Source organism: Vulpes lagopus, chromosome 2 (genome assembly GCF_018345385.1).
Source record: "Vulpes lagopus strain Blue_001 chromosome 2, ASM1834538v1, whole genome shotgun sequence".
In the NCBI taxonomy this organism is placed as follows: domain Eukaryota; kingdom Metazoa; phylum Chordata; class Mammalia; order Carnivora; family Canidae; genus Vulpes; species Vulpes lagopus.
In genome coordinates, this window is record NC_054825.1 from 157,701,354 (window position 1) to 157,726,946 (window position 25,593).

At 40.8% G+C, this 25,593-nt stretch overlaps 1 protein-coding gene across 1 annotated transcript; it reads right to left on the reverse strand.

The window, feature by feature from the left end:
- Positions 1–3,401: 3,401 nt before the first annotated feature.
- LOC121484148 (integrator complex subunit 4-like) lies at positions 3,402–6,458 on the reverse strand. The gene is given in 2 exon segments (XM_041742975.1): positions 3,402–4,145; positions 4,147–6,458. Coding segments are annotated over 2 exon segments (2,889 nt in total). The 3' UTR covers positions 3,402–3,568.
- Between the last annotated feature and the right edge of the window lie 19,135 nt (positions 6,459–25,593).

Consider the following 25,593-nt stretch of genomic DNA (forward strand, 5'->3'; position numbering starts at 1 on the left):
TAAAATAATCTCTATTTAAACATGACATGTTTTTATATATAAAAAACTCTAAAGAATCCTTGGATATGGACACTATTCTATTGTTCCAGTGGAAACAGATCATTTCCTTAATCCCAGGAACAGCTCAACCAATGAAAGGCCATCATACTTCAAATTCTGTATTTACTCCAAACAACATTCTGTTTAAAACAGCCTTTTCGGCTTACACCTTGTCCCTTCAAAATATGGTGCATCCTCTTTGCTCCCTTTACTTACCTATGATTTTGCTGCAGCCTGCTTTGTCCTAGATTATGATTCTGTTTTATTCCCAAAGAAACTTATCTCTTGCTGGTAAAATAACTGGCAGTTTTTACTTTTAGGTTCGATTATAACAAGGTTCACCTATGCAGGATGAATAAGTACTGGAGTTCTAGAGTAAAGCAGAGTGATTATAGTTAACATATAGTACTCTCGAAATTTCCTAGGAGAGTGTTCTCACCCACAAATACAAAAATCTTACCTAGGGCAGCCCCAGTGACTCAGGGGTTTAGCGCTGCCTTCAGCCAGGGGGCGTGATCCTGGAGACCCGGGATCGAGTCCCACATCAGGCTCCCTGCATGGAGCCTGCTTCTCCCTCTACCTGTGTCTCTGCCTCTCTCTCTATGTCTCTCATTAATAAATGAATAAAATCTTTAAAAAAAATTGTGAAAAAAAATCTTACCTAAATGGAGTGAAGAATATGTTCCTTAGCTTGACTGTGATAATCATATTTTAGGCAGATAGAGTTAGGGGTCCACAGAAAGAGGAAGACAAGACATGGATTTCTTCACCTAAGAGAAGTCATTGTAGGCTCCCACCAATTTTGTGATTAATGCCTGCTTATGTTCTATGGAGACATCACTTATGCAAGCACTTGTTTAGTGAGCTTCCTGGGATATGTTGAAATTGAAAAAGAGTAGACATCAGTAGTTAATATTTTTTAAGTCATCAAAAGAATGTAAAAACAAACAGCCACTACTAGGCCAGGAGATAGTCTAACCTTATCATAAACAATAAATCCATGGTAAAACTCCCAGTGTGGTTTCAAAATAAAGCTTGAATTAGCCCACATTGAGTCATTTTTGAAGGATTTAAACCTTTTGAGCACCCAAATATCAGACCAAACGGATCAGAGAACTGATGACGCCTATCCTTGCTTGCTCTGTGACTTCAACCAACTAGGACCTGGACCCTGTCAACCTTAGATGACTTTTGACTGATTCCAAATGAAATATCCTTTGTCAGATCCCTTCATAAATATGCATGTGCACATGAAACAAAGTATGCATCTTATTTTCTACAAGTATTATTCTTTTCTTGGTATAGCCGAATGAAAACAGCTATAAATGAAATGGGTTATTATATATATTTTTAAAAGATTTCATTTACTGGGGCACCTGGGTAACTCAGTGGTTGTGTTACTGCCTTTAGCTCAGGTTGTGATCCCAGAGTCCTGGGATTGAGTCCTGCATCAGGTTCCCTGCTGGGAGCCTGCTTCTCCCTCTGCCTATGTCTTTGCCTCTCTCCCTGTGTCTCACAAATAAATAAAATCTTTTTTTAAAAAAGGATTTAAAAAAATTTTTTTAAGATTTTATTTATTTGAGAGAGAGCACAAGCAGGGGGAGGGGCAGAGGGAGAAGGAGAAGCAGACTCCCCCTGAGCAGGGAGCCAGACATGAGGTTCAATCCCAGGATCCTGGAATCACGATCTGAGTGAAGGCAGACACCTAAACAACTGAGCCACTCAGGTACACTGGGTTATTATACTTTGATTATATTATTGTTTAATGTGAGCATCATCTGCTACTCAACTTCGCAGTATTGGTTTACAAAACTGATAGAAATCCTATTTCCACTCCAGACATCATGGGTATAAGCACAGCAAAGTCTGTGAAAGAACATGGGATTTCTGGCTAAAAAATTTGGTGGGCTGTTTGAAGCAGAACTGGTCTCCAACCAATCAGTACCTGGAACAGAGTCCAGAGCATGAGACTATACTAATCATGGAGTTAAGTGGAAGTAAGGGAGATACCATCAGCAATTACAGGATCACTGGAAGCTTACAAAGCTACAGTGGATCAAACCTATGTTGGGATCATGCACCTGGGACACTAGTGCTTTGTGGAACCACAGCACATGCCTTGCTGATCCTGCCTATTCCACTGTCCAGAAGGCTTCTACATCTCCAACATCTACTCTACCATGTGACATTTTAAAGCTACACCTAATGAAGAAGGCATCTCATATATATTTTTTAAAGATTTTATTTATTTATTCATGAGAGACACACAGAGAGAAGCAGAAACATAGACAGAAGGGATCTCTGAGTGGCTCAGCGGTTTAGATCTGCCGTCAGCCCAGGGCGTGATCCTGGGGTTCCAGGATCGAGTCCGACGTCGGGCTCCCTGCATGGAGCCTGCTTCTCCCTCTGCCTGTGTCTCTGCCTCTCTCTCTCTGTGTGTCTCTCATGAATAAATAAATAAGATAAAAAAAAAAAGAAAGAAAGAAAGAAGAAGGAAAGAAAGAAAGAAAGAAAGAAAGAAAGAAAGAAAGAAAGAAAAGAAAGAAAGAAAGAAAGAAAGAAAGAAAGAAAGAAAGAAAGAAAGAAAGAAAGAAAGAAAGAAAGAAAGAAAGAAAGAAAGAAACATAGACAGAGGGAGAAGCAGGCTCCCTGCAGGGAGCCCGATGTGGGACTCGATTCCTGGACTTGGGATCACACCCTGAGCCAAAGGCAGAGGCTAAACTGCTGAGCCACTGAGGCATCCTGGGCATCTCATATTTTTGATGCAGCAACAATCAGTCACATTATTTCACACATCCACTAGGAATAATGAATTTTCTGAAGTGATTTGAAAGTAGAAACACATTAAATATGTACTAGTCACACATCTCACATAGGGTCAATGTAAAAAAAAAAAGCATATATTAAAATGATGTATACCTAAGTTACAACCCCTGTATCTTTGAAGGATACTAGCAAATATATTATCTAATTGTTTAACATTGTATTATCCCTTGTTATAAGTATTTTGATGTAATTAATGTCTGAACTGAGGGACTGTCAAACTGCTTTTTTTTTTTTTTTTTTTTTTGGTTGTTTTCTCAACTTTATTTTTTTTATTTTTTATTTTTTTAAATTTATTTTATTTATTTATGATAGTCACAGAGAGAAAGAGGCAGAGACACAGGCAGAGGGAGAAGCAGGCTCCATGCACCGGGAGCCCGACGTGGGATTCGATCCCGGGTTTCCAGGATCGCGCCCTGGGCCAAAGGCAGGCGCTAAACCTCTGCGCCACCCAGGGATCCCTGTTTTCTCAACTTTATTGAGGTGGTGGGGGAAGGAAAGGTGTAGGGAAGGAAGAGGTGTAGACTTGAAGGTTTTTGTTTTTTAATGCAAAATAATTTATTTTGTGTTTGATACCAGATGAGACTATAAGGGTGATGGTGCTCATGCCCATACGCCGGCTCCAGGTGAAGTGCTCTAGGCTTCGGGCTCACTCTGCTACCTAAGAAGGTCCTTCTCAGCGTCAGCTCTACACAATGCTTGTGACTCAGTGCCTTGCGGGTTTGGGCATTATGTAAACTTTCACAGACTTGCTGAAGGGGATGGTGCCCTCGATGCTGGTTTCCACCTGGGGTGACACTTCGCCACCTTCAATCCAGGGGGATTTTGGAATGCGGGAATTGGAGTTGTAGGCCAGTAGCAGCCTCACTTCCACCTGGCATGGTTCTGTCCAGGCAGTATGGGAGAGGTACACCTGAGTGATAAGCCGGTGGCGCCCTGGGCCAGGATTCCGGAAGTCTGCCGGCTTAGGATGAATCATCTGAGCCTGGCCATCTGGATATAAGACCTGGACCTTCACAGTGCTCTGAGGGTCCTGCACATGTTCCAGGGTCGCATCGACATCCAGGGCCACAACCAATCCAGATGTAAACCGCAAAGGGTTGTCTGACTCGCCTGCTGGCTCAATGATGGTGGCTGAAGCTTTGTGGATCTGCTCTGGAAGGGGGAGGTGCAAGAAGGTACTCTGCCTCAGCATGGTCTGTAGAATTTTGACCACTTCCACAGGTTTGGATGTCATGAGTCAGGGCATAAGGTCAAGAAGTTTGTCCACAAAGCTGTCCTGTAGGCAAATCAGCAATAAAACACCTCTGAAAAAAGTCCACTTCCTGTAAAAATTTTTCACACATCCCAAATAAGGGGTCAACTCCTCGAGTAGTCCGTGCTGTTACTATAAGTTGCAAGGCTTTGGCCTGCAGCCTCATGTGATGTATAATCACCACCTGTTTATTCTCCACACCACTGTACATGAATTCCATTTTGTAGGTCTCTTCCATGATCTGTTTTGCTGCTGCGGAGGCCAAGTCACTCTGCTTCAAATATAAAGGGGCAGCCACATTCCACAACTTTTCTTGCAAGGCCTTGATGAGAAGAAGCTGACACCGAAGATAGGTAGCTGAGAAGTCAGCAACTCCTGCTAGTTCAGACTGAAGTTCTCCAAGTCTTTGCAGATCCTGGATGGTGAACTCCAGCAGCTCCTGGGTTCCCTGAGGGTCCAGGTGCTGAAGACTGTACACCCTTTCAAGGCTCTGCTGCAGGAACTGATGGGACGGGTCCTCATGGGGCGCAATACTGGGAGAAACAGCCGATGACACTAGTTTTCTACCTGGTAACCTTAAGGCAGGAACAAGATGAGAAAGACTGTCTCGGAGGTAGGCATAGTGCCTGAAGGTATGATCTGAGAACAGTGCTGGCATTTTTGGACAGGTTGTAGCAGCATTAAAAATAAGAACCAAAACTGCAATGTAAGCTGGATCATCCATGTCTGGTTCAGCTGTGTCAAAAAATGGATGGGTGCTCAGGAGCTCTGGCACCAAGGGAAGCACCAGGGTTGGATGCCGACTTCCCAGAAACTTCAAGCACTTCCATATAGAGTCTCTGTCAGTAGGGTACTTGGTTAAATTTTTCAGCAGCTCCACCAGTGCAAGATGAATCCCTTCTTTAGTCGAAACATTAGTACAGCATAAAAGTTCGTGAAGAGCCTCTCGAATATCTCTGGACGAATCCTCTAACACAGCCAGGACAGTATCAAGCTGATCCTCTCGGAGAGTGATATTATTAGAAATTTTTCTCATGGTGTGTATGGACTGCAGACGTACTTCCTCAATTTCATCATTAAACATGTCAACCAGGAAATCAAGGCACTTCTCCGCAAAAGAAGGTGAAGATTGGGCCAGCATGCAGAGAGCCTCCACAGCAGCAATGCGGACCTCATACATCTCATCTTCCAATCCATGAACAAAGGCTCCACAAGCTCCTGACTCAATCAAGTTCACAGCTCCTGTATCTATTTCTTCTTTGGGTGCATCATCTCCCCACTTTCTGCCACTGGAAAACTCTCCTGACCTGTAAAGTTCCTTGGCACGTTCATGTGCAGTGCGTTTTCTCCTGAGATCTGACATGAGCTTCTTGTCGAGTGTCTGCTCCAAGAAATGAGAACTGACTTGTTCCATTGAGCCCAATAGCTTTGCAGCCTGAACTCGAACCACCCAGGAGCCATCACTGACCATGGGACAAATTTTTCCAAATGCATCATCAACTAAGCGAATTTCTTCATTAGAAGAAGGAATGGGGACAATGCTTTCAGGATAGAGCTGACTGACAACCCAGATAAGTTGGACTGCAGCACTGCGCACTTGTTCATAGTCATCAGACAACAATTTACAGGCCTGCTTATAAATTGCTTGGTGTAATTTCAGTCCTCTTTCATGAAGCTGCAATATGGCTTTTATAGCTGCTGTTCTGACACGTGGGTCTTGGTCACTGAAGTAATCCCCTATAATCTTCTGGACATCTCTGACAGCTAGGCCTTCTCCATCTTTTGTCACACTTGTCTCCAAAGAGCCAAGATTGCCAAGTAATTGCAGGCACTTATTTCTTACACCATGAGACGTATCTGTGAGGTGCTTGCAGGCTACATCAACTAATCCCATCTGGATAGCTTGATTCTCTGGGAGTTTGGTGCCAATTGCAAGCAAGGTGTCCAACAGTTGAGCAAGGACTTGATGAGACTTTTCATTCTGCAGGATGTTAATGGCATCATCCATAATGCAGTCTGGTGAAAATCCTGCAGTCTTTGATAATAAACCCAACAATGATGCAATTTTCAGTCTCACAGATGGATCATTCTCCTTGTAATAATGTTCCAAGAGAATCCTGACTACTCCTTCCACACTTTCTGCTTCAACAGGCTTTCTGGCAAACTGGAGTAGATACTGCAAAGCATCTGCTGGGGAGGGAGCTTTACACAGATCTACGTGGAGTGCTGCAGATTTACTTGGTTTTGTCAATCGCAGTTTCTTGGTTGCAATTTCCTCCTGTTGTTGCTGGACCACCTTAGTGAATTCCTCGTACACTCGTTTCTTTAGGTGAGCTGCCATGACTGCCCGCGGGCCCTCTCCGCTTCCGTACTCCACCTGTCAAACTGCTTTCTACTGTGAATTCTATGACATTTACTGACATTTCATATTCACTTAAATACTTTTCTAAATATTTACATTTTAAGTTACTTTCTTCTGTGTACTCTCTGGTATTTTTAAAGTATATATTTAAAGCAAGGATCTTTCCTCATTCATTATATTTTTAGAGTTTGGATCTAGTATGCATTTTTGGAATCTTGAGTACAGATTGAATTCCAGTTAAAGATACTGCCACTTTCTCTACATTTTATGGTTTCTATCCAGTATAATAACTATGATGTTGAGTAATTTGGGAGTTGCAGCTAAAGGTTTGTGACATTCTTTACATTTGTAATCCTTCTCCAAAGTATAAACTCTGTGATTCTGAGTAAGGACGTAGCATTCCTTAAAAGCTGGACCATATTCTTTACATTTGTATGGTTTCTCTTTGGTATGAATTCTTTTTTTTTTTTCCTTTGGTATGAATTCCGTGATGTTGAATGGATTTTGAACACTGATTAAAGGACAACAAATTCTTTATATTTGTAAATCTTCTCTCCAATATAAATTCCCTGATAAGGAATTAGGGATTAATATTGCTTAAAAACAGGGGATCCCTGGGTGGCTCAGCAGTTTGGTGCCTGCCTTCAGCCCAGGGCGTGATCCTAGGGTCCCTGGATTGAGTCCAACATCGGGCTCCCTGCATGGAGCCTGCTTCTCCCTCTGCTTGTGTCTCTGCCTGTGTGTGTGTGTGTGTGATGAATAAATAAACTCTTTTAAAAAAATATTGCCAAAAAAAATATTGCCTAAAAACTTTGCCATATTTACATTTGCTTCATTACTCTCCAGTATGAATTCTCAGATGTGGAGTGAGCAGTCCTAAAATGTTTGCTCACATTCTTTAAATTTGTAATGTTTCCCTCCAGTATGAATTCTGTGATGTTAAGTTTGAGTGGTGGCTAAATTCTTTGCTACATTCTTTACATCAGTAGGATTTCTCTCCAGTATGAATTCTGTCATATTGAGTGTTGCATGCGCTGCGGCAACACGATCAGGGTCCTGAGGATAAGGGGATGAGGAAAATAAAAGTAAAGAGATGGGGACAGGAGGGACACAGTGGATGATGCCCAAGCAGTGCCAGCTTTATTCAAGGTTTTACAACATTTTATAGCATGAGCAAAACAAAGCCAAGAAGGTGTTTATTTTTAGCAGGTTTGTGAAACTCTCCAAAGTTCCCCTTTCTCAGCATGCAAGAACTCACAGGTGCCAGAAGACCTTGGTAAATAGATAAGCTTGTTGCTCCAGATGTGCATACTTCAAAGGAATATTAGGTATGGTAAACAGACCAGCAAGGACAGACAGACCCTTATTTACATTTATGACCAGGTCAGAAAAAGTTGTATCTATTGTGTTATGTGGGTGATCATGCACAAGCAAGCCCTGAGAACCATTGCTCAAGCCCTTTCTCAAGCGTCTACCAACTATTCACCCTTTAGGCTCCCGAGCCTTTTGAGTGAATGAGGGATGCAAGTCCGGGCCTGGTTTGGTTCAGTTACTCCAGCTAGTTCGTGGTCGCCCACAATTGAGTAAGACTTGAGAGCCTGATACAGGCTTTACCACATTATTTATATTTGTAAGATTTCCTTCCAGTATGGATTCACCTATGTCTATTTAGTGATGAGCAGACCTTAAAGGTTTTACCACATTCTTCACATTTGTAAGGTTTCTCTCTAGTATAGATTATCTTCTATCTTCATGATTGACTAAACACTTTCCCACATTTACTACATCTATATGGGCTTTGTCCCATATGATTTCTCTGATGTTCAGCAGCATTGGAGGGCTGGTTAAAAACTTTCCCACATTCATTCCATTTATAAAGATTCTCTCCCAAATGGATAGCCTAATGTATAATAACATCTGATCTTTGATAAAAGGCTTTTGCACAGTTATTACATTTAAAATGGTTCTCTGGAACATGAATTCTCAGAAGTTTATTAACATTTGAGCCTTAAACCTTTTCTCAGATTCCCTGCATTGATCTGTAATCTCTCCATTATAAGAGCTCTGGTAGTTTTTTGGAGTTGTGCCCTCTGTAAAGGCCTTTCTAATTTTATTACACAGGTAAAGCTCTTTCCCATGATCAATTCTCTGATACTTACTGAGCAATGATGGATGGTTAAAGGTCATCCCACATTTATGAAGTTTGTAGATTTCTGAACTAGGAAGGATTATTTGTTGGTGGAAGTCTAAAGAACTCTCAGGAAAGTGCCTTCCAAATTGATCCCACTTATCATTTTTGGGGTCATTTTAAAAAATCTGATCAGAAATATTTGACTAAACAGTCTATTCAATTCTATTTTGTCAAGAGTTCAAATAATTATTTTCAGCATGAACTAGTTAACTTTTTACATTTTCCAAATTTTATTTCCCTGAATATAAATGTTTGGATATTTGATTTGAGTCTTTGCTTGCAGAAACAGTTTTGGAAAAGTAACAGACTTAAAAAGGGAATTGTCTCAAAATGTTGTATATCCTTCATCATTTGTTGCAAGAAGATTCTTATTATGGGCAGTTGTCTCAGTTTGAATATGTCCTTTATGAAATCTTTTCTGCCCTTCACTTTCCTCATCATTGTACCAGTCTATCATGAAGTGTAAATTTTCAAGGCCACTACATTTATATCTTCCCACTGGGATTCTTTGGAATGAAGCTTCTATGTGTGGCTTTGGCAAGAATCCCTGAGTGCCATGTAAATATATAGCTGAAAGATATCAAATGATATAAAAGCAATCATTTCACTAACTACTTTCACACGAATATACTTAAAATCTCTAATATACAAAAATAAAATCAATCAGGGAATGTCACCAAGATGGTTGTGTAGGAAACAGCAGGACTTCATTCCTGGCTGGAGACATGAGATAACATACAATATATGGCCACACAAGACTTGTGGGACTCTGTAAGCCAGCAAAGGTCATAAAAACCCATCTAAGGTGAAATCAAGAAGAGCCACATTGAAGAGGGAAAGGAAATTTTGTCATATATACCTGTAAGATTTGTTTCTTCTCCCTGTCACAGCATGAAACACTTGTAAAAAAAACTTTCAATTCCTCCTTTCTTCCATAAGACACAAGGAGAATAGTGGACTATATATCCAATGTGGTGATTTTTTGTGAAGCTGCATAAGCATTTCATTTTGCATGGCAGATGATACTTGGGAGAATGGTAGTATACCATGGATGCACTGGTGGTGGTCATGAATGAAAAAGCTGAATGCTGTGATAGCACCAGAGAGACTATAGTACTAGAGATGGACATCAGGGAGAGCAAGATATAACAGGCACTTAAAACCAGAGAAAATTAGGGTGCCTGGCTGGGTCAGTAAGTAGAACATGTGATTCTGAATCTTGGTGTTGTGGGTTTGAGGCCCATGTTGGATATAGAGATTACTTAAAAATAAAATCTTAAAAAAAAAACAACAGAAAAAATTTTTTTTAAACATTTTACTTATTTATTCATGAGAGACACACACAGAGAGAGGCATAGACACAGGCAGAGGGAGAAGCAGGCTCCTTGCAGGGAGCCTACTGTGGGACTCGATCCTGGAACCTATGATCACACTTGAGCTGAAGTCAGACAGTCAACTGCTGAGCCACCCAGGCATCCTGAAAAAATAGATAATTAAACAAAATATGAAAACTATGCTGGATCAAGATGAAAATATCAATGAGACAGAAAGTATAGTCAAGAAACACAGAAAAGGAGAGTAAAACAGTACAATAACTGAATGTCAACATTAACTTGAAGAATTAAGAAGGAATTCATGAAGCAAAATAAAAAACTAGAAAACTTGAAGACCATTCGTTTAAAATTATTGGGTTGGAGGGAGCAAGAAAAAATGTGGACATGGGCTTATTTCTGAGAGGCTCAAGGGACATCTCAAGCAGACCAGTATACCCATCAAGGGGACCCTACAAAGTACAGAGAAAGAGAAGAGGGCAGAGTGCTTATTTGAGAAATTAATGGCTTAAATGGACCTCATCTGAGGAAAATAAAACATACCTAATAACAAGAAACTGATTGAATTCCAAATAAAATAAATCAGAAGACATCCACATAGATACAAATTATGATCAACCATCAAGCATCACAAACAAAAGAGAATATTGAAAGGAAAAGGAATAAAGCAACTTGTCACATATAGGAGAGCTTCTACAATATTAGCACTAGATTTCTTAGTAGCAAATTTGTGTAAAAATGAACAGCGCAAGGGTGCATGGGTGGCTCAGTTGGTTAAGCTTCTGCCTTCTAGAGCTCAGGTCATGATCTGGGAGTCCTGGGATCAAGCCTCACATCCATTGTAGGTCGGGTTCCCTGCTCAGTGGGGAATCTGCTTCTCCCTCTCCCTCTGCCCCCCCATTCATGCTCTCTAATAATTAAAATCTTAAAAAATTAAATTAAAAAATAAATAGTGCAAAATATAATAGTCATGAATCAAGAAAAATTACCAGCCAGGAATACTATACCTGTCAAAACTGTCAACTTGAAGAATAAAAAATTTCCCAGAAAACCATTTGGTAAATTTCATCATCACTAGACATTCACTACAAGAAACGCTAAGAGGGACACCTGGATGGCTCAGTGGTTGAGCATCTGCCTTCAGCTCAGGGCATGATCCTGGGGTCCTGGGATTGAGTGCTGCATTGGGCTCCCCATGCATGCATGCCTGCTTCTCCCTCTACCTCTGCCTCTGTCTTGGTGTCTCTCACGAATAAATAAATAAATAATCTTAAAAAAAAAGAAATTCTGTAACACTCTTCAGTACATTAAATATATGCACAATATAAAATTCTGTAGTATTGTCATATGGTAACACAAATCACATTTGGATATATCAAAGAATCAGAAGAGCCATGTGAAACCCCAAATTAGCAGATGGAAGGAAATTTTAACATAAAACAGGAATCAAACAAATAAGATATAATAAAAATAGCAAAATATGAACAAAAAGAAGAGTTCGTTTCCTGAAAAGATTGACAAAGTTGACAAAACCCTGAAATATCAAGTAATAAAGATTCAACTAAAATCACAAGCAAAAGTGGGCACATTATAACTCATGCCAAAGAAATAAAAAATAATCATAAGAAGTGATAATGAACAATTATATACCAACAAATATATACCAAAAAACATGTGCATATATATCAAAGAAATATCAAACTTCCTGGACTCTATCATGATGAAATAAAAAAAGTCACAACATAATGTACAATAATGCATCTCAATTTTGTAGATTAAGCTTTAAGTCTCCTAAAGACTGAAAATCAAAAAGAGAAAACATGTGATGTCTGTCTCCAGTGTTCCTGGAATTTCTGCACCAAACTCCAATATGCCCAGCATTCCCCTCACACAATTTGTACATGAGGCATAAACAGAACTTAGAAACAGATTCACAGGGGCATCTGCCTTTGGCTCAGGTCCTGGAGTCCTGGGATCAAGTTCCACATCAGGCTCCCCACGGGGAGCCTACTTCTCCCTCTGGCCTATGTCTCTGCCTCTCTCTCTGTGAGGAAAGAAAGATGGAAGGAAGGAAGGAAGGAAGGAAGGAAGGAAGGAAGGAAGGAAGGAAAGAAAGAAGAGAAAAAAGAGAAGAGAAGAGAAGAGAAGAGAAGAGAAGAAAGAAAGAAAAGAAAAGAAAAGAAAAGAAAAGAAAAGAAAAGAAAAGAAAAGAAAAGAAACAGCTTCACATACAGATCCTCAGAAATAAGCACAGATTTCCCTGGGGCCTCAAAAGCAAGAGAAAAGCATTTAGATCTCTGTGGCCCACAGAGACCAAGGGGAGGCCATTTGCCCTCATTGTGAATATGGTGGACCATTTGCTGGAGCTGAAGAAGGATCCTTACAGGAGCAGGATAATGTTGGATAGCAGATGTCCCTCAGTGACAACAACAACAACAAAAATAAACCTAGGCTTCTCAAATTTACTTCCATTCAAAGAGAGCAAATCACATTTAAATGCCTGGCTTTCTCCTTGATCTTTGGACTCCACCTCCATTATCTGCTTCATTCATTCCCACCTACCTGGGTGTGCCGCTATTTTCTCCTTTCTCTTCACATCCCAAGACTCCTTTTGCTACAAAAATGAGACCAGGTCTGGCTGTGACACAACAAGACCTGCTTATTCAAAAAAAAAAAAAAAAAAAAAAAAGAATACTGCTGGAGATTCTAATTTTCTATCCAGTCTTATAGTCAGTAGAGAAAAGAGGATGTTGTAGTATTCTAGAAAACGATTTGCAGAAAATGATTTGCAGGGTAGCCCACGTGGCTCAGTGGTTTAGCGCTGCCTTCAGCCCAGGGCCTGATCCTGGAGACCCTGGATCGAGTCCCACATCAGGCTCCCTGCATGGAGCCTGCTTCTCCCTCTGCCTGTGTCTCACATGAATAAATAAATAAAATCTTAAAAAAAAAAAAAAGATTTCCAAACATAGTTGCACAATAGTTCCAATAGAATACAAAGAACAGATTTCCAATCTTCATATCTTAAGCTCTACTTCCAACTATTATGGATACAATAAAAAGGGGTTGAAATTAGTATTCAAGATGTGGACAGTACCATTTTATGTCACTCAATGTATAAAATTGCCACTCATATGCAGTATATGATGATGTTACCTTAAGGAAGAGGAAGCCAAAGCTGAAAAGGACACATCATGAAGATTTTTCTCTACATCAACAAACCCCTACTTATTTCCCTTACTTCAGGGATCTGAATTCCACTCATGCAAAAAAGAATCATCTAAGAGACATTCTTTAAGGAAGGAAAAAAACCCCAAGTGTGGATTTGGAACATGCCCCCTGAAGTTAATGAGGCTAAAGCTGTCACCAGTAAGACCCTGACTGACCCTCCCTCTTCTTCAAGGAATGTTAACCTTATCTTTTGGATGCAAATAACAGAAGCTCTGGCCAGCATAGTGCAGTTTGAGCTTCCAGGATAGATTTGCACCTAAGACATGGACCATGAAGTGTCAGACACTTACCTGTACCTCATTATAATGCTAAAATCTTCAGCCAAGAAGGAGTACAGGTTTCATTAATACAACACAGGATACATGTTTAGTCTTGTTTCCTAGGCACTTATGCCTACCTTATACCCATCTCTAAATATTTTTAAATATATTTTTTAAGATTTTATTTATTCATGAGAGACATAGAGACAGAGGCAGAGACATAGAGGGAGAAGCAGGCTCCCCGTGGGGAGCCCAATATGGAACTCCATTCCAGGACCCCAGGATAATGACCTGAGCTGAAGGCAGACACTTAACCACTGAGCCATCCAGATGCCCCTACCCATCTCTAATATGATGACAAAACTCCCCTTTCAGATATTCATTCTAAACCTAAATAAAAGGAAGTCACTCACCATGTTCTTAGAGTCACAGCTTTGGGAGTTATTCCCCTGATGTCCTTATTACAAATAAAGTTACCTTTAAGTGAGAATTCCACGTCATGTAGCCACTACCTATAACTCACCACGGAGTGAACTCATGTTAGTTCAGTTATAGGACCCAATCCTCACCCAAGAGGAGGAGGTGTCCATAGTTCTGTAACATCACATCTCTGTACAGTTCTTGCTGAGTGTGGTTCAGGCATCCCCACTCCTCCTGAGAGAATTCTATGGCCACATCCTTGAATGTCAGCAGTCCCCGCAATAAATACAAAGTGGCCACTGTAGTGTTCATAATTTTACCTAAGGTGAAAAGAAGTAGTTAGGACAAATGGTTCTGGCTGAAGCGAGTTTCCTACTTTATTCAATAAGATAGTTTTTAACACAGTACTTATGCTTCTATTTATTCTCTAAATCTGAAGTAACAAGGTGGCATATGATCTACAGAATTATTATAAATACTCTGTATTTCTCCAAGATAAATTGGAAACTGAAGGTTTCAATAGAAGCATACACATGTTTGAGTATTATATTCATATCATACAGTATAAGGTGTATATATTTCTTAGATGGAAAGTTTGGGTTAGAAATGTATCTTTTTCACATTAGAATTTCACAACAGCGATTTGGAGATCTTGTCAAAATGCAGACTGACTCAGGAATTAGGGTGGGAACTGAGTAGCATATCTAACAAGGTATTTGCGTAAGGATGAAAGGATATACTTTTGAATAACCAAGAGGTAGGACTCCAAGGAAAAGAATTTGCAGAGTATAGGAAATCAATGGTTTTTACAGGTTCTACTCTAAAAGCAAGAAAGGCAACAATACTTTCTGAGCACTAGTATTTACTAGATTCTAACAGTTTTCATAGATTAACACACACATAAAATAAAAAACAACACAGAAACATAATCTGGGAATCAAACATATTATTCTTCCTCTTTTTTGAAAATATTTTGTCACACATCCAGTAAATATAAGAAACTGGATTTTAACCGAGTTTATCTAGCCTAGAATTTATCTAATAAGACACATTAGTCAATATACAGAGACTATCATAAAGTTATGTTCATAGGAGTTTTCAAAAATGAGAATAGTGATGGAAACAAGACAGTATCCACACAAAAGTGATCAACCTTTTGGATTTTATGCATACACCTAAACTTCAAAAAAGTACTACAAAAGTAAAAAATAATGCATAATAAAATAAATAAATAAAAAGTACTACATACACGTTAAGAGTGATAAATTAGAAAATTGTCTTTGGGGATGCCTGGGTGGCTCAGCAGTTTAGCGCCGCCTTTGGCCCAGGGTGTGATCCTGGAGGCCCAGGATGGAGTCCCATGTCGGGCTCCCTGCATGGAGCCTGCTTCTCCCTCTGCCTGTGTCTCTGCCTCTCTCTCTCTCTCTCTCTCTCTCTGTGTGTGTGTCTCTCATGAATAAATAAAATCTTTTTTAAAAATTGTCTTTATGACTTAAACATTCTCAATGGCTTAAAACTTATAAATCTATTTGTGGATGATTGTTTCTGTCATTTGATCATTCTAGGGATATACACACAAAATGCTGTAAAGAAAATAGCTATTATTTCTGAATCTTGTATTTCATCGAAATTTTTGATGAGGGATCCCTGGGTGGCGCAGCGGTTTGGCGCCTGCCTTTGGCCCGGGGTGCGATCCTGGAGACCCGGGATTGAGTCCCACGTCGGGCTCCCGGTGCATGGAGCCTGCTTCTCCCTCTGCCTGTGTCTCTGCCTCTCTCTCTCTCTCTCTCTGTGACTATCATGGATAAATAAATAAAATCTTTAAAAAAAAAAAAAAAGAAATTTTTGATGAATCATCACTTGTACCATAGTGTATTTTAGGATTGTAAGACACTTCAACATGTTAACTATGTGATTCTTGTTTTATTTTTCTGAAAATGCAAAGGAGTAAACAAAAGAATGTGTCTATGATATGTGTGTGAAATACAAAGAACTTATAAGTTGGGGGTCTCACTGACTTAGAACCACCACTCCCAGAAGTCAGTATCTCCAGGTTACAGAAGAGAGAGCCTTCATTTTCCAGTGGAAACTACATGCAAAGAGAAATTCAGGAGAAAGGAAGTTTCCAGTTTGAATGTGAAGGCTTCTGCACATCTTTCAGTAAATCCATCGAATCCTTATGGATAAGAGAAATGTTACTATACAGAAGGAATCTGACAGAGAGCGCAAAGTAAAAAAAATTAGCATCAGCTGTAATGAAGCAAATTGTTATCAGTGCCTGAGGTGAGCTGAAGGACACATTATCACTGCTGTGTTCTTGTTGTCACGCAGAGGCAAATCTAATTAAGAAAAAACAGTGGATTTATAGAAATTTCAAACCCCATATAGCACCCATATCCCCCTAATGTTAAGTGCCTTTTATTTGATTTATTCATGAGACAGAGGGAGAGAGAAAGGCAGAGACACAGGCAGAGGGAGAAGCAGGCTCCAAGCGGGGAGCCTGACGTGGGACTCGATCCCAGGTCTCCAGGATCACACTCTGGGCTGAAGGCGGCGCTAACCTGCTGAGCCACCTGGGCTGCCCTTAAGTGCCTTTTAAATAGAGCATCTTTTTTTTTTTTTTTTTTTTTTTACATTCCTGAGAGCAAGGCTATGATTATTTTTCTAGACCTTTCTTAGTTATTCTGGGCTACATATCCATTTTGTTTATTTGTGCATTTTCTTAATCCCAGGGTACTACTGATAAAGCCTTCAGATGGGACCTAAATATGAACTATTCTCCTTGACTGATATCCCAGAATCTACACCCATCCACTAAAGGAATCCTGGATTCAATGCCTTCTCCTGTGATTTTGTCAAAAAGAGAACATTTCTCAAAATTTCAGGACGGTAATTCAAAGTGACAATTGTTCATGCCTATTTGAAAGCTAGGTTGGAGAGAATGGAGAGAAGGCTCTGGAATATAGCAAAGAAGTATTCTAAAGAGCTAACCTTCAGTATCATTTTTAAAAATATATTTATTTGAGAGAGTGCGTGTGAACATGCACGGGTGGAGGGAGAGGGAGAAGCAGACTCCCCACTAAGCAGGGAGCCCAACTTAGGGCTCCATTCCAGGACTCTGAGATCATGACCTGAGCCCAAGGCAGATGCTTAACTGACAGAGCTACCAGGAGTCCCTAGTATCATTTCTTAAAAGATTTTTAGGAGTAGGTGAAAATACTCATGATAGGACCATCAGAACTAGAGAAGTAAACCTTCGCAATTTTTAAGTGCATGGAATTTCAGGAGGAAAAGATGACACAGCCTCTAACCAAGGATGCAAGTCTTACTCGAGAACTGGTGTTTCATCCTCTTCCTCCTTGTGCTCTAGATTTCCTTCTCAGGAGATACTTGTGGAGAAATCACAGGTGAATCGTAAGCATTTACCTTTAACAAAGACTCTCTTCACCTGTTACCTACCCCTCTACAGGCAGGATGCTGAAATACAAAAAAAGGTCCTCCTTCCTACTCTTCTGTGTGTCAGGAGCTATTTAAAAACTATGAGCTCCTACAAGAATATCAATCCTTCAGTTTTTCCTTCCCTGTTTTCGGGGAGCCTCCCCTCCAACAGACACCCATAGATTCTACAGCATAGGAAATCTGTGCTGGGGGGACCTGAACCTTCCGGACTCACATGTGTGTGTGTGGAGGGGGGGGGCACTGTTACCTCCCATTGGACCACAGCCAGAACTCAACTCCAATAAGTTACTGAGGATCCCCCACGCTTTACCATGGCCTCAATTAGAATCACCTGGAGCACTTAATTTAAAAAAATACCACTATTTTTCCCACTGAGACCTATTGATGGAATCTGTGATGGAGGGCGCCAGTGATAAAACTCGAAACTTCTCATGTTATTCTAATGGACAGCCTGGGCTCTGAACCACTTAATTAAGGCTTCTGGAGGGTTAATGTGCATGGAAATTATTACATGTTCCAGATCTCCCCTGAAGAAATTGTGATGCTTCAGGTTTGGAGTGGGGCCCATGAATTGGCAACATAGAAGTTCCCAGCTAGTCCTGATTTAGTACCACATGGACCCAGTATCCCTAAGCTAGCAAAAAAGGACACAGCACACCTAAACTGCAATATACCCCCTGTCTTATCTCAACGTAAATTCTCCTGGTTCCCAGTGAAGACCACCAATCACCATCATGAAACATCACATTCTTTGCTAACAATATGAAGTTAATAAAAGGGTAAAGAGGGTAATAATGTCTTGCTACTCAAACTCAAGTTCAGCTGCTCCACACTTAAGAGACAACACTCAAGAGACAAGTGTTGGTAATGCTAACCTTAAAAATAGGCCCTGCTGGGGCACCTGGGTGGCTCAGCAGTTGAGCATCTATCTGCCTTTGGCTCAGGTCATGATCCTGGGGTCCTGGGATCAAGTCCCACACAGGGAGCCTGCTTCTCCCTCTGCCTATATCTCTGTTTCTTTCTTTCTTTCTTTCTTTTTTTTAGGTTTTATTTATTTATTCATGAGAGACACACAGAGAGAGAGGCAGAGACACAGGGAGAAGCAGGCTCCATGCAGGGAGCCTGATGTGGGACTCAATCCCAGGACTCTAGGATCACGCCCTGGGCCAAAGGCAGGCACTAAACCACTGAGTCACCCAGGGATCCCTATGTTTCTGTTTCTCATGAATAAAAAAAATCTTAAAAAAAAATAGGCCTGCTATTTTATCAGCAAAAGATGGGTTTATTCAGGAGTAAAAAAGAATCACAATCCAGAAAAAACAACTTGCAGGAAAACTTTCGGCACACCTGGGGAACAAAGGGCAATTTATTTTAAAAAGGATAAAAAGTGTATGTTAGGAAGTTGTGAGGAACTACAAGTCCTTTGGAGTAACTTGGGAGTTCAAAGTGTGGGAGCTTCTCGTTGAATCTTTTGCCTGGGGTCATGGGAACATTGTCTCTGGCTGAAGTAGCACAGTAGTATCCAGGTCCAAGGTTTAGTCCATGTAAGGCCAAGTCCATCTCTTATTTTTAAGATTTTTTAAAAGAGATTTCATTTATTTGAGAGAGAAAGAGAGAGCACAAGTGGGGTGAGGAGAAGAGGGAGAAGTAGACTCCCCACTGAGCAGAGAGCTGAATCCTGGGCTCAATCCCAGGATCCTGAGATCCTAACCTGAGCCGAAGGCAGATGCTTAACTGAACACCTAGGTGCCACGTTTTTAAAGATTTTATTTTAAGCAATCTCTACACCAAATGTGGAGCTCAAATTTACAACCCCGAGATGAAGAGTCACATACTAGAGTGAGCCAGTCAGGCTCCCCAAGTCTCTTATTAATAGGTCTTCAATTGACTATGACTGGGAAGGTGTCAAAACCTTCTGACTGCATTTTAGTGAGATTTCTCATTACCAAGTATTACATTCCACCCTTCTGATCAACATTTTTTTGAAAGTATCACTGATCAACAGTCAGGTTCTTTATATTTGTTTTTGTCTCTACATGTCAAGAGGGACTGGGCCTGTTTGTCATGCCTCATGTCAGAGGGAAGGTGCATAGCAATTTGAAACCACTTGAGCTACATTTGAGTGACAGGGAGGGTTAGAAGGGAAAAATTCAAAAAAATTAAAATAAAATAAAAATTGAAAAGAAAGGAAAAACTCTCAGGTACTTCTCATAGAAGTTTATATCTTCTCAAGATTGTGAATGTTGAAGGGCACCTGGGTGGCTCAGTTGATTGTTTGCTTTCAGCTCAGGTCATGATCCCAGGGTCCTGGGATTCAGCAACATATCAGGCTCCCTGTCAGTGGGGAGTCTGCTTCTCCCTCCCCCTGCTGTTGTGTTCTCACTCTCTCTCTCACTCTCAAAAAATAAATAAAATCTTAAGGAAAAAAAAAAGATTGTGAGTTGTTGGGCCAGCATCATCTTATTGGACATATCCTTTCTGCAAAAAATTGACAGACAAGTACAAATTAAAAGTGATAGGAGAATTCCAAACTGTATGTTGGTTCTTTTTTCTTTCTTTCTTTCTTTTTTTTTTTTTTTAAGATTTTATTTCTTTATTCATGAGAGACACAGAGAGGCAAAGACATAGGCAGAGGCAGAAGCAGGCTTGCTGAGGGGAGCCCAATGTAGGGCTCAATCCAATGACCCCTGGATCAGGACCTGAGCCAAAGACAGATGCTCAACCACTGAGCCACTGAGGCACCCTGTATGTTGGTTCTAAACCAAGACCCTAAGTCTGAAAGTAGCCAACTGAAAGTATTCATTGGCACTTATCTGGACTTAGGGAAGAAATGTTTCTCTCTGTGAAGGCAAAACCAATGTCTCCTGGAATTCATCTCTTAAATTGACTGTGAAGCAAAATTGTGTAATACTATGGCAGGGCATTGAATGAAGTAACCTAGCATATTTTGGAACATAACATACATGTGTAAACATGAAGCAATAGTTAATGAAATTTTTGCAGGAAGAGCAAATCTTCAAAGATATTTTTAAATTGTATTGTTATCTCAAAACAACTGTTAAGAACCATATGTATACAGATCTCTGGGTGGCTCAGTGGTTTACCACTTGCCTTCCACCCAGTGCATGATCCTGGAGACCCGGGATCGAGTCCCACATTGGGCTCCCTGCATGGAGCCTGCTTCTCCCTCTGCCTGTGTCTCTGCCTCTCTCTGTGTGTGTGTGTGTGTGTCTCTCATGAATAAATAAATAAAATCTTAAAAAATATATTTCTTACATGAAAGACTCCTAACTCTGGAAAACGAACTAGGGGTGGTGGAAGGGGAGGTTGGTGGGGTGGGGGTGACTGGGTGACGGGCACTGAGGTGGGCTCTTGACAGCATGAGCACTGAGTGTTATTCTATATGTTGGCAAATTGAACACCAATAAAAAATAAATTTATAAAAAAATATATTTCTTTAAAGAAAAAAGAACCATATGTATTATCCATAATGCTCTAAAAGTTTTAAATTCAGAAACCATGCATTTGGGCAAAAACCCAGAGTTGGTAATGGTTTGGTAAAGAAAAACTTTGTGAAGTCTGTACATTTTAAACTATCAGAAATGTGGACTGGATTATAATGTGATTATCTCTGAAAAGGTTGTAACTGTAAGATGTTTCCCACTTTTCCAAGAGATTGGGAAGTACAGATAAAAGGCATTTTCTATCCACAAAAGAGATAGAAGGAGCAACAATAAGAAACAGTATACAGGCCTGGTCTGGAAATCATTGGAAAGCTGTGTCTCCAAATGTTGTCTAAGTTCTGGAAAATCTTTACCATCGTATCACAAGATGGTGTGCAGGTCCAGTCAGGATTTAGTCCTTTTTACATGTGTCATGTGATCCAAGAGTCTATTTCTTGGAGTTTGACAGCAAAATATTGTTTTGTTTTTTTAAAGATTTTATTTGAGAGAGCGAGAGAGCATGAGCAGGGTGAGAAAGAGAAACGAGTTATCTGCTGATCAGGGAGCCAGCCGTGGGGCTCAAGCTCAGGATGCTGGGATCATGACTGGAGCCAAAGGCAGATGCTCAATCGACTGAGCACCTAGGTCCCCAACAGCACAACATTGTTAAAGGGGACCCCATGACTATTCTTCAGTGGTCTTAACTAAAGAGCAGTGGCAGGAATGGTTCTTTGGCCAAGGGGATATGGCTACAGGGTCCAGTTGATGGCTATAATACCCTATGGGGAAATGGTCCCCATGTTTTTGTGTGAGCACTCCAAGGGCATTCCTTTCCCTATCACATACAAAAAAAGAAGGGATGTTGATTATTAGAGTGTTCAAGGGTAGGGGGACTTTTTAGACATTTCTTTAAAGTCTCAAAGACTGTATCACAACTTCTTTTGAAACCCAGCCACGTGCCTAAGTACAACATAGGAGTACCATGCTGTACTGGACAGAGACAGGGCGAAGGCAGGGATCTGATGGAAGCCTTGGAAACAGAGAGGGAGATTGTTTGCTCCTCTATGAGGGCTTTCTGAACAGTGACAGGTGCAAAGTCCCCCCTGGGGAAGAGAGTGGGCCAATGCCATTTTTTCATCCCTCCCATCAGCAAGGACAGACTTCACACAGTGTACTGCCCTCTGCAGATGCCTTTTTAAAATAGGGCAAGTGTGACAGCAGCCAGAGAAGCAACAGGCCCCTTCCCTAGAATACCAGCATAAAACTCCACATGCACCAGGTTTTATGATCATAGAGTGGTGCAAAGCTTCGACACTAGTGGAAATAGGACTAGGCACAGGCTTTTCTAACACACAAAAGACAGACACCTAGACAAAATGCCAAGACAGAGGAATTCATTCCAACAGAAACAAGGGGGAATCCCTGGGTGGCTCAGCAGTTTGGCCCCTGTCTTCCATCTGGGGCGTGATCCTAGAGTCCTGGGATCGAGTCCCACATCAGGCCCCCTGCATGGAGCCTGCTTCTCCCTCTGCCTGTGTCTCTGCCTCTCTCTCTCTGTGTGTGTCTCTCATGAATAAATAAATAAAATCTTAAAAAACAACAACAACAACAAGGAAAAAAAAAGAACGAGGAAGAGGTCATGGCCAGGGAGCTAAGCAAAGTAGATATAAGTAATATGCCTGGACCAGAATTGAAAACAACAATAGTGGGGCACCTGGGTGGCTCAGGAGGTTAAGCATCTGCCTTTGGCTCAGGTCATGATCCCAGAGTCCTGGGATTGAGCCCAGCATCTGGCTCCTTGATCTGCTTCTCCCTTTCCTTCTGCCCCTCCTCCTGCACTTGTGCTCTTTCTGTCTCCCTCTTAAATAAATAAATAAAATCTTAAAAAAAATTAAAACAAAAAACAACAATCGTGAAGATACTAGCTGGGCTTGAGAAAAGCACAGAAGAAACTAGAGACCCTGGGTAGCTCAGTGGTTGAGCATCTGCCTTTGGCTCAGGTCATGATCCCAGGATCCTGGGATTGAGTCCTGCATTAGGCTCATTGTAGTGAGCCTGCTTCTCCCTCTGCCTATGTCTCTGCCTCTCTCACTCTCTATGTCTCTCATGAATAAATAAATAAAATCTTAAAAAAAGAAGATAAAATTATGGAAAATAATGAGGTTGAAAAGAAGAGGGAAATGAAAAATATTAGATCATGAATATAGACTTAGGGAACTCAGTACTCCATAAAACAATAAGATTTGTATCACAGGAGTCCCAGAAAAAGAAAAGAGGGAAAAAGGGGTGGTCTTCAAAACTCCACACCCAGGTAAATGATAGGCAAATGTAATACCTCACATTGGGAGATATACATTCAAAGATATTTTGAGTATCACTGCATTCTTTCAGGAGAAACTGTTTTATTACTGAATGGACTTTGACCTTATCTACTGGGATCATTAATACACATAATTATATGGATAATTATGTAATAATTATAAAAATATTCGCTGTATGGCTACAATTTATTATTACTAGAATAAATGATCTAATTCACAATTTTACCTACAACGTGACTGGCTTATAATTGTACATAACACTCTGTGAGGCATGAACATATAATGACTGACATGGAGAAAAACAGACTACATTTTTCTCACAAGATGAGGAAATTCTGTAATTCCTCCAGGATACAGAGAATGACCTGGATACAAGTGGTCATCACTCAAGAGAATAAAGGGACTGGGAGTTGGACAACATGCACTGATTAAGGCCACATTGTTCACTTCCCTCCCCATAGTGTAGTGAAAGAGAAAAAAATTACAGTGATGGCAGAGAGGGTATAAAAAGTTACAGGGATGCCTGGGTGGGTCAGCAGCAGGTTGAGCATCTGCCTTTGGCTCAGGGCGTCCCAGAGTTCCGGGATTGAGTCCTGCATCGGGCTTCCTGCATGGAGCCTGCCTCTCTCTCTCTCATGAATAAATAAATAATTAAAAAAAAAAAAACAACCCAGGGAATTCAGGGCACCTGGGTGGCTCAGTGGTTGAACATCTGCTTTCTGCTCAGGTCATGATCCTGACGTCCTGGGTACGAGTCCCCGCATCAGGCTCCCTGCTCAGTGGGCACTCAGCCGGGAGTCTGCTTCTTCATCTCCTTTTCCCCTCTGCTTGTGATCTCTCTTTCTTACTCTCTCTCAAATAAATAGTCTTTAAAACAAAAAAAACCCCAGAAAAATCAGATTGGAAACATGAGAAATTTTGAAATTGTAGATTTCAAAAATGAAATCTATAATACCAAAATCTAACGTCATTATACAGTATTTAATGTATGGTTCACAGTTATTAATGCTTTATTCTAATGATTGTAACGCTTATGATTTTATGCTTTTGAATCTTTTTTTTTTTTTAAATGATAGTCACACACACAGAGAGAGAGAGAGAGAGAGAGAGAGAGAGAGAGGCAGAGACACAGGCAGAGGGAGAAGCAGGCTCCATGCACCGGGAGCCCGACGTGGGATTCGATCCCGGGTCTCCAGGATCGCGCCCTGGGCCAAAGGCAGGCGGCAAACCGCTGCGCCACCCAGAGATCCCCTATGCTTTTGGACAAATATTTTTTACTGATGTCAGATAATAGAATACATATATAATTGTTTCTGCCCTGGTTTTGGCCCAAAACTCCCCAAACTATAAACTATTATAAATTCCTTTTTTTTTTTTTTAAGATTTTATTTATTCATGAGAGAGAGAGACAGAGACACAGGCAGAAGGAGAAGCAGACTCCCCACAAGGAGCCCGATGTGGGACTCGATCCCAGATCCCAGGATCACACCCTGAGCCGAAGGCAGATGCTCAACTGCTGAGCCACTCAGGCATCCCTATTATAAATTCCTAAGTGATAAGAGCACAAGGAACATATCTTTTTCTAAGTGACTCTGGTGGGGGGCGTGTCTCTGGGGCGGGAGCTGGCCACCAGAAAGATGAAACAATGATCAGCAGCTTGGAATATTCAGCTTTATCTCCCTATCCGCCTTACTCAAGAGCAGGAGGAAGGGCTGTAAATGGAATTAATGACTAGTTATGCCTACATGAATAAGACTACATTAAATCTCAATAGTATGGAATCTGGAGAGCTTTCAGGCTGGTGAACACATCCACACAGGGAAGGTGGCATACCCTAATATCATGGGGACAAAAGCTTCTGAGTGTGAACCCTTCCCAAACCTCAGGTATCTCGTCATCTGGCTGTTCATATATATCCTTTATCATATCCTTTCATAAGCTGGCAAACATAAATGTTTCCCTGAGTCTTCTGAGATGATCTAGCATATTAATTGAACCCAAGGAGGAGAATGGAACCTCCAATGTATACCCTGAAAGTATGTGAGTGTGTATATAGAGAGGGTAGTCTTATGGGACTGAGCCTTTATCTGTGGGACCTGACAATATCTCTGGGTAGACAGTGTTCAAAGGGAGTAAAATTGCAGGATATGCTGGTGGTGTTAGAGACCTGATGTTTGTTGTTGTGAAGAAAGACCCCCCCCCCCCATTTGTGACAAGTGTCAGAAGTAGTGTTCCGTGTATGTAGTAAGAGGGACAAAGAGGGCATAAACACAGTAGGGAAGAACTGGATTTTTCCCTTCGTAGAAAAGAAACAATAGGGTTTTTTCCTTTACAACTGACTAAAGGAGTTTAGTTAAAAAAAGATTAAGCAATCAAGTAAATATTGGTAGAATCAACATTTGGACCTGCGTACCTACAGCAACAAGAGGCATTCAAATGCCCTTCCAGAAAAAAACCTATG